At 41.5% G+C, this 13650-nt stretch overlaps 1 protein-coding gene across 1 annotated transcript in view; it reads right to left on the bottom strand.

The window, feature by feature from the left end:
• Positions 1-359: 359 nt before the first annotated feature.
• The window catches only part of NLRP4 (NLR family pyrin domain containing 4), a 29965-nt gene continuing 16674 nt past the window's right edge, over positions 360-13650 (bottom strand). The window contains exons 5-9 of the mRNA XM_049621833.1: positions 13144-13311; positions 10203-10373; positions 4334-4504; positions 3276-3446; positions 360-467 (exon numbers count right to left, since the gene is read on the bottom strand). Coding sequence (XP_049477790.1) covers positions 374-467; positions 3276-3446; positions 4334-4504; positions 10203-10373; positions 13144-13311 — 775 coding nt within the window. The 3' untranslated portion in view covers positions 360-373. The remainder of the gene's footprint in view (positions 468-3275; positions 3447-4333; positions 4505-10202; positions 10374-13143; positions 13312-13650) is intronic.

Here is a 13650-nt window from a genome sequence, read left to right on the forward strand (position 1 = left end):
AAGCCATGTAGGGAAAAGACCACAATTTCTACAACCCGCATGCTTGCTCTGGGCATGCACTGGGAACACAATCTTTTTGGAGATTTGACAAACTGTTTTAAGATCTAAGATTTTATTGAGTGTCTAAAATGTCCTTGTGAGACAGGATAAGAACTTGACCTTGACAGCCTTTCAGGGCTTGCCCAAGGCCACAAAGCAAATAAAAACCATATACACACTCAGTATATGAAGTATCCAAAGTGGGGGGAGGGGGAGGCCATGCAAAAAGATCAGGGTTTACATCTGTGTCTGGAACTGTAATTCCTGGGGACAGAGTAGGCATGAGTAAGGGCTCCAATAACTTTTCTTTGCAGGTCACTTGGGTCAGGAGGAGTCACCAGTCACCTATAACTGTCAAGGAAGGATTTTCTTCTTCTGCAACTGTCAGAAGTCTCTGGGTTTCCTCATCAAATTCAGTTTTTTGCAGCCTGGTAAGATATAAAAAGGGCTCTGTTGAATTGCTACCTCTTTTGTTTCTTCTCTGCAGCTCTTCTCTAACATTTCTTCCCTGGTCAAGCCTAGGAGAACCTGGTGATGCCTCCCTCCCCACCCCCATGGGACAGACATACCTGTCAGGCAGTGGTGCAATGATAAATGTTTAACACCTGGCTCTTGGCAGGGGGCGGGGGCCTGGAGGGGTTGGGGGGGGAGAAAAGCCCCGATTTATAGCACTGCACGTTTCTGAGGTGTAAATTCTCCTACCATGGCCAATACCATTTTTTTTTTCAATTTTTTAATATTTGTTTTTGAGAGACAGAGGGTGAGTGGGGGAGGAGCAGAGAGAGGGAAACACAGAATCTGAAGCAGGCTCCAGGCTCTGAGCCATCAGCACGGAACCCAATGCAGGGCTCGAACTCATGAACCGTGAGATCACGACCTGAGCTGAAGTCGGACGCCTAACTGACTGAGCCACCCAGGTTCTCCTATCATGGCCAATTTAAAGCTGCCAACTTGATGTCGCTAAACACAAGAGTAGGAAGAACTGTACACACAGGGTTATCACCATCTGGTGGCAGCGGTCTCCAGCACATCGCTGGACAGAACAGATGTCCTATCTGATAGAAAGCCCTGATTCCACCTGAACATTGGGGTTTGAAGATGGGAATTCAGGAAGCTAAGGAGCAAGACCAACTACTTTTATTGTTAAAAAGATAAAACAGTAATAGCTTCCGTTATCTGAGTGCCTGGTCCTAGCCTTCTGCTGAGGGCTTTAGGTGCAGCTTTCATTAAAATTTCTCAACCGTGGGAGATAGCATTATTGACCCGATTTGTGATGAAGACAAGCAGGCAAAGCAAATTGGCTCAAGGTCACACAGCCATCGAGTGGTAGAGTCAGGATACAGATGCCAGTACTGTGGCCCTGGAGCCCCTGCACTTAACACGAGGCAGTCCATTGTGGTTCTGAACTAAATGGGAGGGTTAAGGATCACTGTGTGTGTGTTCCTCTGTGGGTACAAATATCTGTGGTGTCTGCTGGTATCTGTTGGCAACCGTCCTGAGCACCTTCACCTCCCTGTTGGAGTGAAGGACATTCTTTCAGGCATCTGTTCGTCTTGACACACAGATCTGTGGGACTGTCCACGGTTGGGGAGGGTGCACGGGATGTGGAAACTCACTTATGTGTTTCCAGCATTTTTATTACATCTGTATTTTCACAGCACCTGTGTCAAATCATTTCCCTCGTTTGGCAGAGAACAGACAGTCAGGAGAAATGCCTTGCCTGGGGCCACAAGACTCAGCGTGGAAAAGCTGGCATAACATGATTTGGAAAAACTATGGAAAATCCAAGTCTTCCCCCTGCCTCAAGCACCACCTTCGGAACCTCTCACAAAAGGTAAGAGGAGGATGAACTTTCTAGATGGCAGGCACCTGAAGTTTCTAGACATAGGTTTACAAGGATGGACTTTGAGGAAATGGACTCATAGCTTCACAAGTTGGAAAAGACAGTAATGGTCTTAGTGTTGGAGTTATACCAGTGTTAACCCAACATCTCCTAGTCCTTTCTAGAAATGAGTGGCCATGTAAATTCCTATGACTGCCCTGGATTTCAGATACGTTTGAAGAGAGCAGGAGAAATAAATGAGAAAGCGATGCTTAAGGTTCATTATATTGTAACCTAATAGAACAATCTTTGATAAAAAAACCTAATACATACATTTTGTATTATATGTATAATTATAGTTTTATAAATATAATTATATGAATAATATATATTACATATGTATAATTTAAATATTTAAATCTATAATTATAAATGTGTGGGTGCCTGGGTGGCTCCATCAGTTAAGCATCCGACTTTAGCTCAGGTCATGATCTCATGGTTTGTGGGTTTGAGCCCCATGTCAGCCTCTGTGGTGACAGTTCAGAGCCTGAAGCCTGCTTCGGATTCTTTGTCTCCCCCTCTCTTTGCCCCTCCCCTGCCCACACTGTTTTTCTCTCTCTCAAAAACAAATATACATTAAAAAATGAAAATACATAATTATATACATGTATAATTATACATATAAATTATAACTATGAAATCTAATATATGAAATAATACACAACTAGATACTTAAATTTTAATATAAGTCTATAACCTATAACATGTAGAAGTCTACTTTATACTTTAATTTTATAGCTATAAATATGTTTATGTCTATACAAATATACAAATTATATGTGTTTTACATTAGATTTTAGTTATAATTTATAAATGTATATTATGTAAGTCATAGGGGTCTATATAAGTATAAATGTAAGTCTGATATATCAATAATTATAAATGTAAAATTTTTATATAAGCTTTAATTTTTTTTAATGTCTGTTTATTTTTGAGAGAGTGTGTATGAGCAGGGGAGGGGCAGAGAGAGAGGGAGACACAGAATCCAAAGCAGGCTCCAGGCTCTGAGCTGTCAGCACAGAGCCTGATGTGGGGCTCGAACCCATGAACCGCGAAATCATGACCTGAGCCAAAGTTGGATGCTCAACTGACTGAGACACTCAGGCGCCTGGTAGATAAGCTTTAATATAGTAAGCTATACTTTATAATTGTACTGGAACAATAGCAAGTGCCCCTGTTCATAGGGTATTACCACCCACCAGGTACTGTGCTGAGTTGACGTATCTTTCACTCCCACAATCCCAAGGCAAGGAGCACCATTTGCATTTTGACTGTGGCAGCACCACACCTCGGGTTCCAGTGAATCCCCCCTCACCCGGGCATGTCCTCACCAGGAGAGCAAACCCCAGCTCACCCTAGAATCTGCAGGGTGCAGGCTGGGTGTCTCAGGGCTTCACATAGCACCGCCACTCCAGTGTGGTCCAGGGCGTTTCCTTGCAGGTTCAGACTCTGCAGGGTTTTACTGCTGGTGAGGGCACTAGAGAGGTCCTCACAGCAGGCACTTGTTAACTTGCATGTAGCCAGCCTACAACCAAGCACACAGGGTGAGAGGTGGTTCATCCAAGTGAGTGGGATGGTAGTGTCACATTTAGCCAAGGTCACCCCTAGCCTCTGAGTACAGTGTGTGACATCTGGTCCCTGACTGGGGGGAGATCATAGAGGGCCACACTGTGTGTTCCTCTTTGATCCCATGCCTGTACAGGGCTTGTGTCTTGGCAGCTCCTTCCAGTCATGGAAGGACCTGTTTCCCTACCCCTGAAAGAGGCTGGCCTCCTGCATGGTGTTGGCTCGTAGGACCCCATGGAAGCAAGGTTACGGGAGTTCTGAGCCACCACGTTGTGCATTTCTTGCTGTCTAGAACCCGAGATGCTGATTGTGTCCCTCCAAAAACTCATGTTGAAGTCCCAACCCTCAGAACCCCCAAATGTGGCTACAGTTGGAGACAGAGTCTCCACAGAGGCCAAGAGGTCCAAATGAAGTTATTAGTTACTCCTAATCCACTATGCCTAGTGTCCTTATAAGATGACAAAATTAGGACCACACACAGGGAGAAGACAGCTGTCTACAAGCTAGGGAGAAAGACCTTAGGAGAAACCAGCCCTGCCCAATCCTGGATCTGGGACTTCTGGTCTCCAGATCCATAAGGTGACACATCTCTGTGAAGTGGCCCAGTCCATGGGGCTGTGTTATGGCAGCCCCAGCACACTGTCAAAATGATTGAGAGGACCACCTACATGAGCCAGTCCCCAGGGAACCTTGGACCCCTGAGCCATCGCCAGTGCTCCTTACTTTACGTCTCTAAGTTAGGAGTCATTACTCCAGGACAGCTCATGACTCCGTGTCCCAGTCTGGTTTCCACTTTCCTCCACCTTCCACCCACCGAGACCCAGCCTTGACATTGGGGTCACCCACCCAAGAATCTCTAAGTGACAGCTGGGATGTGCTAGACCTTGACACAGCAGCTTCACACCAGCATCTTCTATGTCATTGTAGCTGATTTGTAGACTTCTCAAGTTCTGATTGCCAGTGAGGACTGAGGCGAGGTCTCGACAGCCATCAGCGGTGATGGAACATTTCACCAAACTGCAAGAGAACAGTGCTGATGTCACTCTTAAGGGTTACTGCATCCACACTTGAGATCAGAAAAAAGACACCAAAGCATTACATGTTCATCCATGCACAAAGGGCATAATGCAGCAGCTCTGCTAAGGCGGTGTCCACTCCCTGTCCCCCCCCCCCCACTGCCCCCATGACGTACTTGTCCTCAGGCAATATCTGAACACACGTGGATGGGTCTTTTGGGGCTCCCTATGCTGGTTGTTCATACCTCTGGATTCTGCTAGGCTTTTAATTTCTAAGACCTTATAACAAGTTATCTTTTTAAAGGTTTAATGTTTATTTTTGAGAGAGAGAGACACACACAAAGCACAAGCGGGGCAGGGGCAGAGAGAGAAGGCGACACAGAATCCAAAGCAGGCTCCAGGCTCTAGTCTCTGAGCTGTGTGCACAGAGCCTGATGTGGGGCTCAAACTCACGAGCTGTGAGATCATGACCTGAGTGGAAGTTGGACACTTAACCAACTGAGCCACCCAGGCGCCCCTATAACACCTTATCTTTAGAGCAAGACCTTCCCACTTCTTATTCATTAGGTGTTTCTGAGGTATCTTTGGCCCCTTGCAAATTCCACATACATTTGGAAATTGGCTTTTCAAGTTCACCACCACCACCACCACCACAAGTATTGCACTTTGGGATTTCATTAAAACTAAAAATCATTCTGTGTAGAATTGACTTTGGATAGTGAGTATTTCAATCCTTGAACATGGACTCTATCTCACATTTCCTGAATTATACTAGCATCTCATGATATTCACTGCAAAGCTTTCACACATACTATATTAGCTTAATTCCCAGATGATTCCTTTTTGATGCTACTGTAAATGGTACTTCTATTTAATTCCATTGGTGTATTGCTTCTTGTTGGCCTATAAGAAATCTTTTTTTGGTAGATTATTTAAACGAAGCTTGTTAGACTCAATTCTGATTATTTAGTTACAGATTTTTAAAAGATCTATAATATTCTGTCTGCATAGAATTAGGGGCTTGGGGGCACCTGGGTAGCTCAGTTGGCTAAACGTCCAACTTCAGGTCACAATCTTGCAGTTTGTGGGTTTGAGCCCCACCTCAGGCTCTGTGCTGACAGCTCGGAGCCTGGAGCCTGCTTCAGATTCTGTGTCTCCCTCTCTCTCTGCCCCTCCCCCACTTGCACTCTGTCTCTCTCATTCAAAAATAAACATTAAAGAAAATGGAATCAGGTGTTTTTTCCCTTCTAACATTTTTAAGGATTTACAGTTTTATATTTTTTACCTTATTGCTTTTGCTGACATTTATAGGACAACGTAGATTAGAAGTGATTATAGCCAGCCTTCTTACCTTTTTCTTGATACTAAAGAGAAAGATTTTGTGTCTCCATCGCTAAGCGGATGTTTGCTTCAGATTTCTTGAATGTTTTATCAAGGAAAGTCCCAATTATTAATTTTCCAAGAGTTATAATAGGTGGATATTGTTTTAACTCAAAGCTTTTTCTGTAGTTTAGAGGATAGTGATTTATTTTTAATCAGTTAGTATGGTAAGTTACACTGATCTTTTTAATGTTTACCTTCTCTGGATAAACCCAAACTTAGTCCTTATATTTATTCTTTTATTTTTTAATTTTTAAAAAAATTTTTTTGGAGAGAGAGCATGTGAGCAGGGGAGGAGCAGAGAGAGGGGGAGACACAGAATCCGAAGCAGGCTCTGAGCTGTCAGGACAGAGCCTGACGCGGGGCTCGAACCCACAAACCGCGAGATCATGACCTGAGCCGAAGTCGGACGCTCAACCGACTGAGCCACCCAGGCGCCCCTATATTTATTCTTTTAATACATTTCTGGAATCTGTTTGCTCATGTACCTTTTAGTGCTTTTGCATTTCATGAATAACATTGGTATATACTTTGAGTTTGACGTTATTCTAGCCTTGAAAAATAGTAGGAAGTATTTCTTCTTTTTCCAGTCTTGAAAGAATTTGTGTTAAGACTGGAATTATTTCTCCCTTGAATATCTGGCAGCAGCCATTGATGAAAACTTTCAAGCCTGATTTAATTTCTTCAGTGGTTTAAAACTATTCATTTTTCGGGGAGCCTGAGTGGCTCAGTTGGTTAAGCAGTAGACTCTTGATTTCAGCTCAGGTCATGATCTCACAGTTCATTGAGATTGAGCCCTGCTTAGGGCTCTGCATTAATGGCACAGTGCCTACTTGGGATTCTCGCTCTCTTCCTTGCTTGCTCTCTGCCCCTCCCCCACTTTCATGCATGCTCTTTCTCTCTCAAAATAACATTAAAATTTTTTCATTTTTCTAAGTTTGGTCATCCTTAGTATTTTTACTGATATTTGAAAAAATCTAAATTTTCAAGTTTATTGTATACAGTGGCTCATAATAATCTGATATCTGTATCATCTGTAGTAATGTCTTTTCCCATTCTTGATACAGAGCAGTGCTGTTCAATATGGTAGCCACCAGGGATGTGTTTTTTATTCAGGGTGTATCCTAATTTCTACTCTGATCTCTTCTTTGTTTTATGGATGATGAATGTGAAGTAATTACATTCACCTCCTAAGAATTTGAGTTCAGTGGAATAGGACATTAGTTAAAAAAAAAACCAGCAGGATGCAAATAATGGATTGATGCTTTCTTTTTCAAATTCTGTTTTGTCTGTTGGATACAGCTACAACATGTTCATGGCATATTGTTTGTCTTTTCTGTCTTCCAAATTTTTCTCATTAAACTTGAGATGAAATTTCCATAACAGAAAATCATCTTAAAGTGAACATTTAGTGGCATTTTCAGTGTAATGTGCCATCACAGCTTCCTTGTATTTTAATAGGTCACTTAAAAACATCACTTTTTTAAAAAATCCAGTATGACAAGGGTACCTGGGTGGCTCAGGTGGTTAAGTGTCTGACTTCAGCTCAGGTCATGATCCCACGGTTTGTGAGTTCCTGTGAGTTTGAGCCCTGGGTTGGGCTCTGTGCTGACAGCTCAGAGTCTGGAGCCTGCTTCAGATTCTGTGGCTCCCTCTCTCCCTGTGCCTCTCCCACTAGTGCTCTGTCACTCTCTGTCTCAAAAATAGACATTAAAAAAAACTTTTTAAAATAAAAATCCTGTATGACAACCTTTCTTGTGGCCAAAATACTTAATTTTTTATATTTACTTATATTTTATTTAAAAATTTTTTTAAATGTTTATTTATTTTTGAGAGAGAGAGCGCGAGCTCAAGCGTGAGCGGGGGAGGGGCAGGGAGACAGGGAGACACAGAATCCGAAGCAGGCTCCAGGCTCCGAGCTGTCAGCACAGAGCCTGACGTGGGGCTCAAACTCACGAACTGTGAGATCATGACCTGAGCTGAAATCGGACACTCAACCGACTGAGCCACCCAGGCGCCCCTATTTACTTAGATTTTAGATCTACATCTTACATTTTATATTAGTCTCTTGATTAGGTATTTTTTTTTTTTATCATTCCATCTTCTCTGCTTATTTGGGAGTCAGCAATACTTTGTTTTTTTTCTAACATTCTATAGAAATTTCTGTGTCCACATTTAACCCATCAACATATTAAGTTAATCAACACCTTTACCCTCTTTGTGGACTTTAGGACATTAACTTACATTTTATATTACTGCTGTTATACACTTAAATTGTTCTCCTTTAGGATTTAATAATTGTATCTCTTTTGTTAGTCCATATTTTGCTTGGATTGATCTACAGATTCACCACTTTTTCTCTCCATTTTTCTATCTGGAATATTTTACCTTCTCTTTGAGGGATGTTCTTTACAATTGCCTTGAATGAGACTTAGGTTTTATAACAAACGAAAATCATTAGGAAAGAGAACAAAAACCTAAGGTTGACAATTTCTCCCCAGCATGGCAAAGATTCCCCCTGCACTGCCTTTTTCCATGGTTAGTCTTCATCTACTCTTTGTGGTTCCTTTAGATATGATGGCTTCCCCCAGCCCCAAGCATTGAGGTTTTAAGACTACTACCTGCATATTTGGTGTTCTGCAGATTCTCCAGTATTTATCCTACTAGAGGCTGATGTGGATGATTGGATCTGTAGATCAGAACCTTTCATCAATTTCTTTTCCATCGGGAAAACTGTGAGCCATTACTTCATAAAATAGGTTGTCTGTCTGGGATTCCCATTACTTGGGCTAGAACATCTTGTTCTTCTAGGCCCCCAGTCTCTCCTATTTTACATCTTTTTCTCCTCTTCACACAGTCTTAATTATGACCTGGCTTCTGTTTTACTAATTCTCTTCAATTATGTCTAACCTATTAAATGTCTTAAGCTTTTGGTATTTACGATTTCTAGATGTTTATGGCTTTCCCCCCTCTAAGATATTGCAACTTTTTAAAAAGTTGGTTATTTTGAGAGAGAGAGAGAGAGAGCATATGTGAATGGGGGCAAGGGAGAGAGAGAATCCCAAGCAGGCTCCTTGCTGTTGGCACATAGCCTGATGCAAGTCTTGTTCTCACAAACCGTGAGATCATGACCTGAGCCGAAATCAAGAGTCGGATGCTTAATGGACTGAGTCACCCAGGTTCCCCCCTTGTTCTTTTTCTCAAAACATAGTAAATGCAGTTATTTTATATGTAAGTCTGATTTGAAGGGGTATATGCACCCTAATGTTTATGGCAGCATTGTCAACAAACTGTGGATAGAGTTCAAGTATCCATCAAGTAATGAATAGATAAAGAACACACACACACACACACACACAGGAATATTGCTTAGGCATCAAAAAGAATGAAATCTTGTCATTTGCAATGACTTGGATGGAGTTAGAAGGTATTATGTTAAATGAGATAAGGCAGGCAGAGAATGACAAATAACATGTGATTTCACTCACATGTGGAATTTAAGAAAACAGATGAACATATGGAAGGCAGGCAGAAGAGAGGGGAACAAACCATAAGAGACTCTTAACAATAGAGAACATACTGAGGGTTGATGGAGGGAGGTGGTAGGGGATGGGCTAGATGGGCGATGGGTATTTATGAAGGCAGGTGTTGTGATAAGCATTGGGTGTTATAGGACTCCTTTCTCCCATTAACCATCTGAACAATTAACAAAATTCTGAACTGAGATATCTTGATGTATTAGGTAAAAAGAATTGTGTCTAATCCACATCTCTTGATTTCTCAGGGAAAGAGACATTTGATGAGGTAATGCTGTCCCTCTTGGTAACTCCACCACCACAAGGTTACCCAAATATTTCTCCATTTTATAACATCAAATTACATCTTTTCATTATTTCCTTTACTATTAAATTTACTGCCATGATTCCTTCCTCAGGTGTTCCTTGTGTTATCCATGTGTGTCCCACTCCTGTTATCAGGCCTCCTATTGCCATGTTAGATATACCTACCTGTGATTTCCACCCCAAGACCCCTATTCATCTGGTGGAACTCATGTCAAACATCCAACCCAAGACCATCCCTCAGCCCCCAGTCATAATTAGGTTCTTTCCCTCAGCCTATATGTCTACCCTGCTGAATGACTAGCTACAACACCCTAAATCTGTGACACAAGAAGGAGGTAAGGTTTGCTCACCTCAACATTTCCACAAGAGTCTGAGTCAGGTCATTTCTAACCTTTACATTCTGAGGAACAGACCCTATGGCTCTCCTCAATTCCAGATAGATTCTGAGCAATCCAAGCCTTCCTCAAGAACACCTACCACAGTGACCACAGGTGGCAGCCTGGCTGCTTCAAGGCCTCACAGAGAAGTTTCAAGTTTTCATATTTCAGGACGTTGGCGCTGAGGTCTAGATGGGTCAAGCTTTTGTTATACAGAAGAACGTTGTAGAGGTATTTCCAGGAGTGTTCAGTGAGGTAACAGTAACCTAATCTGTGGAGACAAACATGGGAGAAAAGGAGGGAAGGACTGACACCTCACAGAACTTTAACTCCACGTTAAAAGTAGGAGTCCTGTAATTTTCCATATACAGTCCTTAATGAAGCAATGAACCTGTGACTTATCTGAAAATACCTCTCTTTGAGTTTTCTTCCTCACATGATACACGAATTAGAAAATAAAACTGATAAAGTAATGCTGAGGGAAAACTATGGCACAATGAATACTCGAGAAGAATGTAGATAATGTTGGTTTTAACTCTACATCTGATATTGTCCTTGGACAAGGCATTTACCTTATGACACTGTTCTCTCATGGACTGAGGAAGTGCATTGAATTACCTTATGTATAAAATCCTCTTTCTTTTTCAATTCTGTTACTCTTTAAAATCCTAAATTCATGGCTTTCAACAAGATGCATGTTAACTTGGGAAATATTCTAAGGTACCGCAAAGTAAAGCAGGGGTTGCAAACTCGTGTCGACTGAACCACACATAGCCAATAGACTTAAATTTTCTGGCACTTTTATATTTAAATTTTAGTTGCTAACCTTTAAACATGAGCAAAATTTTATGTAAAAAATCCAGGTTTTCAACTTATGAATATTTTTTTCAATTAAAAAGTGAATTTTAGTTTTAAACTTTCACAATTTAGTGGCTGTACAATATTGTTACTATGGTAAAAATATTCTTTGATGAAGATTACTCTAACATTTCATAGGATTTAAATATTTTGCTATGTTTAAGTGTCTTATTTTCAACCCTGGCAAACATTGACAACTAAAAATTTTCTACTTAGAGAAGTTGTCATGTTCTTTATTTACCAGGAATCAAAAAAAAAATGCAAGTTAATATGCTGATGCTGAATATACTTGTACTTTAGATACTTAACCCTATAAGTAAAATAACTCATTTTAAATCCAACAAATTCAGGAAAAATATGTAGCTTGTTTGTAAGATCTCACTCAATATTAATGTTGTATCAACTACTTCTAAGTTTTTTATATCCGTATATTTATTTCAATATAAGCAATCATTTCCATGTGGTCTTCTTCCCAAATGTTTCTATTTATATTTCATCCTGATTTCTTTTATTGAGGCATAATTCAAATACAGCCTAGTGTATTTTTACAGTATTATATATTTAAGGTGTATAGTTTAGGTACACCCATCGCCATTGGATGATGGAACATATCCATCAACTCCAAAACTTTCCTCATGCCCCTCTGTCATCTGTCCCTCTTCATAACCCATCTGCCCCACACTTAGGCAGTCACTGATCTGCTTTGTGTCTCTATAGATTAGTTTGCATTTTTTAGTTTTATCGTATAATGTGTATTCTTCCTTTCTAGATTCCCCTGGATTTTCTACACCAATGTTCATGTTGCTTAAGAATAAAGACAGTTTTACTTTACTTTTTCCAGTCTGGATTCTTTAGCTATGTTCTGGGAGATTGTGAAACTACCCGAGAACAATTTTTCTAAGCATTTTCACCAAGACTAGGGTTTAGTTTACAGGTAATCATATCCCCCTCCCAAGGGGAGACTATTCTGAACACTCTACCTGATGCCTTGTGAATGAGAACTATGCCCTAGTCTGTGTGAGGACCAGGCCCAGCACCCTCACATCCTCTCAGGGTGGCCCTTCCCTGAGAAAGGGAAAGGTAGTTTTCTCTCATGCTTATGTGAGCCAGAACCCTGCTGGGTGCTTGAGGGGTGTCTTTCGGATTTTGACATTTTCTAGATGCTTTGGTGTGCTGTCCTATGACCTCCCACAAACTTCCTAGACTCTCAGCCAACATCTCCCCAAACCCTGTAGTCTGCCATGCTCCATGTGAGTTCTCTCTTCCTGAACAGTATCCTGGAAACTTTCTGCATAGTCAGCTGGGACAATTATAAGACTCCCCCTGTTTTTCTCCTGTCTCTCAGGAATCCATGTCCTTCATTGCCTGATGTCTAGAAAATGTTGTTTTACTTACTTGGTTATTTTTGGTTGTTTTCAGGGGGAGATTAAATCCAGTCCCTGTTTTTCCATTTTGACTAGAAGTGATGGCCTCTAACTGGCTTGATTTATTCTCAGAGTACTCTTATTCTCACATAGGTCACATTTTTACAAACCCAGAAGTGTAAACAGAGAAACGTTTCTCTCCCACCTTCCAGTTCTGTTCCCCACAGACAATCTATATCATATATCATATCACTAAGGATATTTGCATATAAAAAAACAGACCCAAATGCATATGTATTTTCCCACCTCCCCTTTCTTACCAGTATTATCATAAACTGAAGATAGATGTGGAACTTTATTCAATGAAGCCAATGCCCCCAAGGTCATCTTGCTCCGCTGTGGCCCTTAGCAAGGACCATAGGTGAGAGCTCACTGTACATACTAGTAACAGGTAAACAGTAGGGAGTAAGGAAGTATCCGAGTGTTGTAGTTACTTTCACCCAGTCTAATATTGTGTATGCTCTGTAGTGCTCTGCATAACCTCAACTTTCCTAATACTTCTAGGACAGCATTTTTCCCTCCTCCTGTTTACAGAGGAGCAATTTGAACCCAAGAGAAGTTAGGTAACTTGGCTCAAGATGACAAGGGCTAAGTGGTAAACCCAGGGGTAGAGCTCGAGTTCTCCTGAATCCTCAGCTTAGGCTTTCAAATCTCTGCCATGGTACCTCCATCACTGGGTAGGATTTTAGACAACCGGCCCAAGTTCAAACTAACCGCTGCCATGGTTCTCCACAGTGGACCCTCCCAATGTGCACTTACATCAAGCCCTCTAGACCACAGTCAGGGCGCTGCAAGGCCTCACACAGCAGGGGTACCCCTTGGTCCAGGTAGTTGTAGGATACATTAAGAAGCTTCAGCTTCTTGCTGCTGTTTAGGACGCAGGTAAAGGCTTCACAATCATCTGTTGAAAGGTGACAATTTGCCAGCCTGTAGGAAAAAGAAGAGGTCACATTTTGTTGGTTTCTTTCTCTGATCCATTCCCCTTGTTAATCCCGTACAAGCCAGGAAGAACATATTTGCTCTGCTTTGGCACCTCATGGACCCCATTCTTGATCCTGGTAACTCTCGGGACTTGAGGAGTCACTAGAGACACAGGCTTATTATCCATGTACGACCTAGGGAACTGCTACAAACACATCACATGATCTATGAGGCCCCATCCTATTCCTATATCCTTGTGTCCAGCCATGTTGGCCATTTTCAGTTGCCTTACCCACATTAGGAGCTACTCAAGGTAGTCATTCATGTTTGCTGCTCTCCACATGT

This window comes from Panthera uncia (genome assembly GCF_023721935.1).
Source record: "Panthera uncia isolate 11264 chromosome E2 unlocalized genomic scaffold, Puncia_PCG_1.0 HiC_scaffold_19, whole genome shotgun sequence".
Classification (NCBI taxonomy): Eukaryota; Metazoa; Chordata; class Mammalia; order Carnivora; family Felidae; genus Panthera; species Panthera uncia.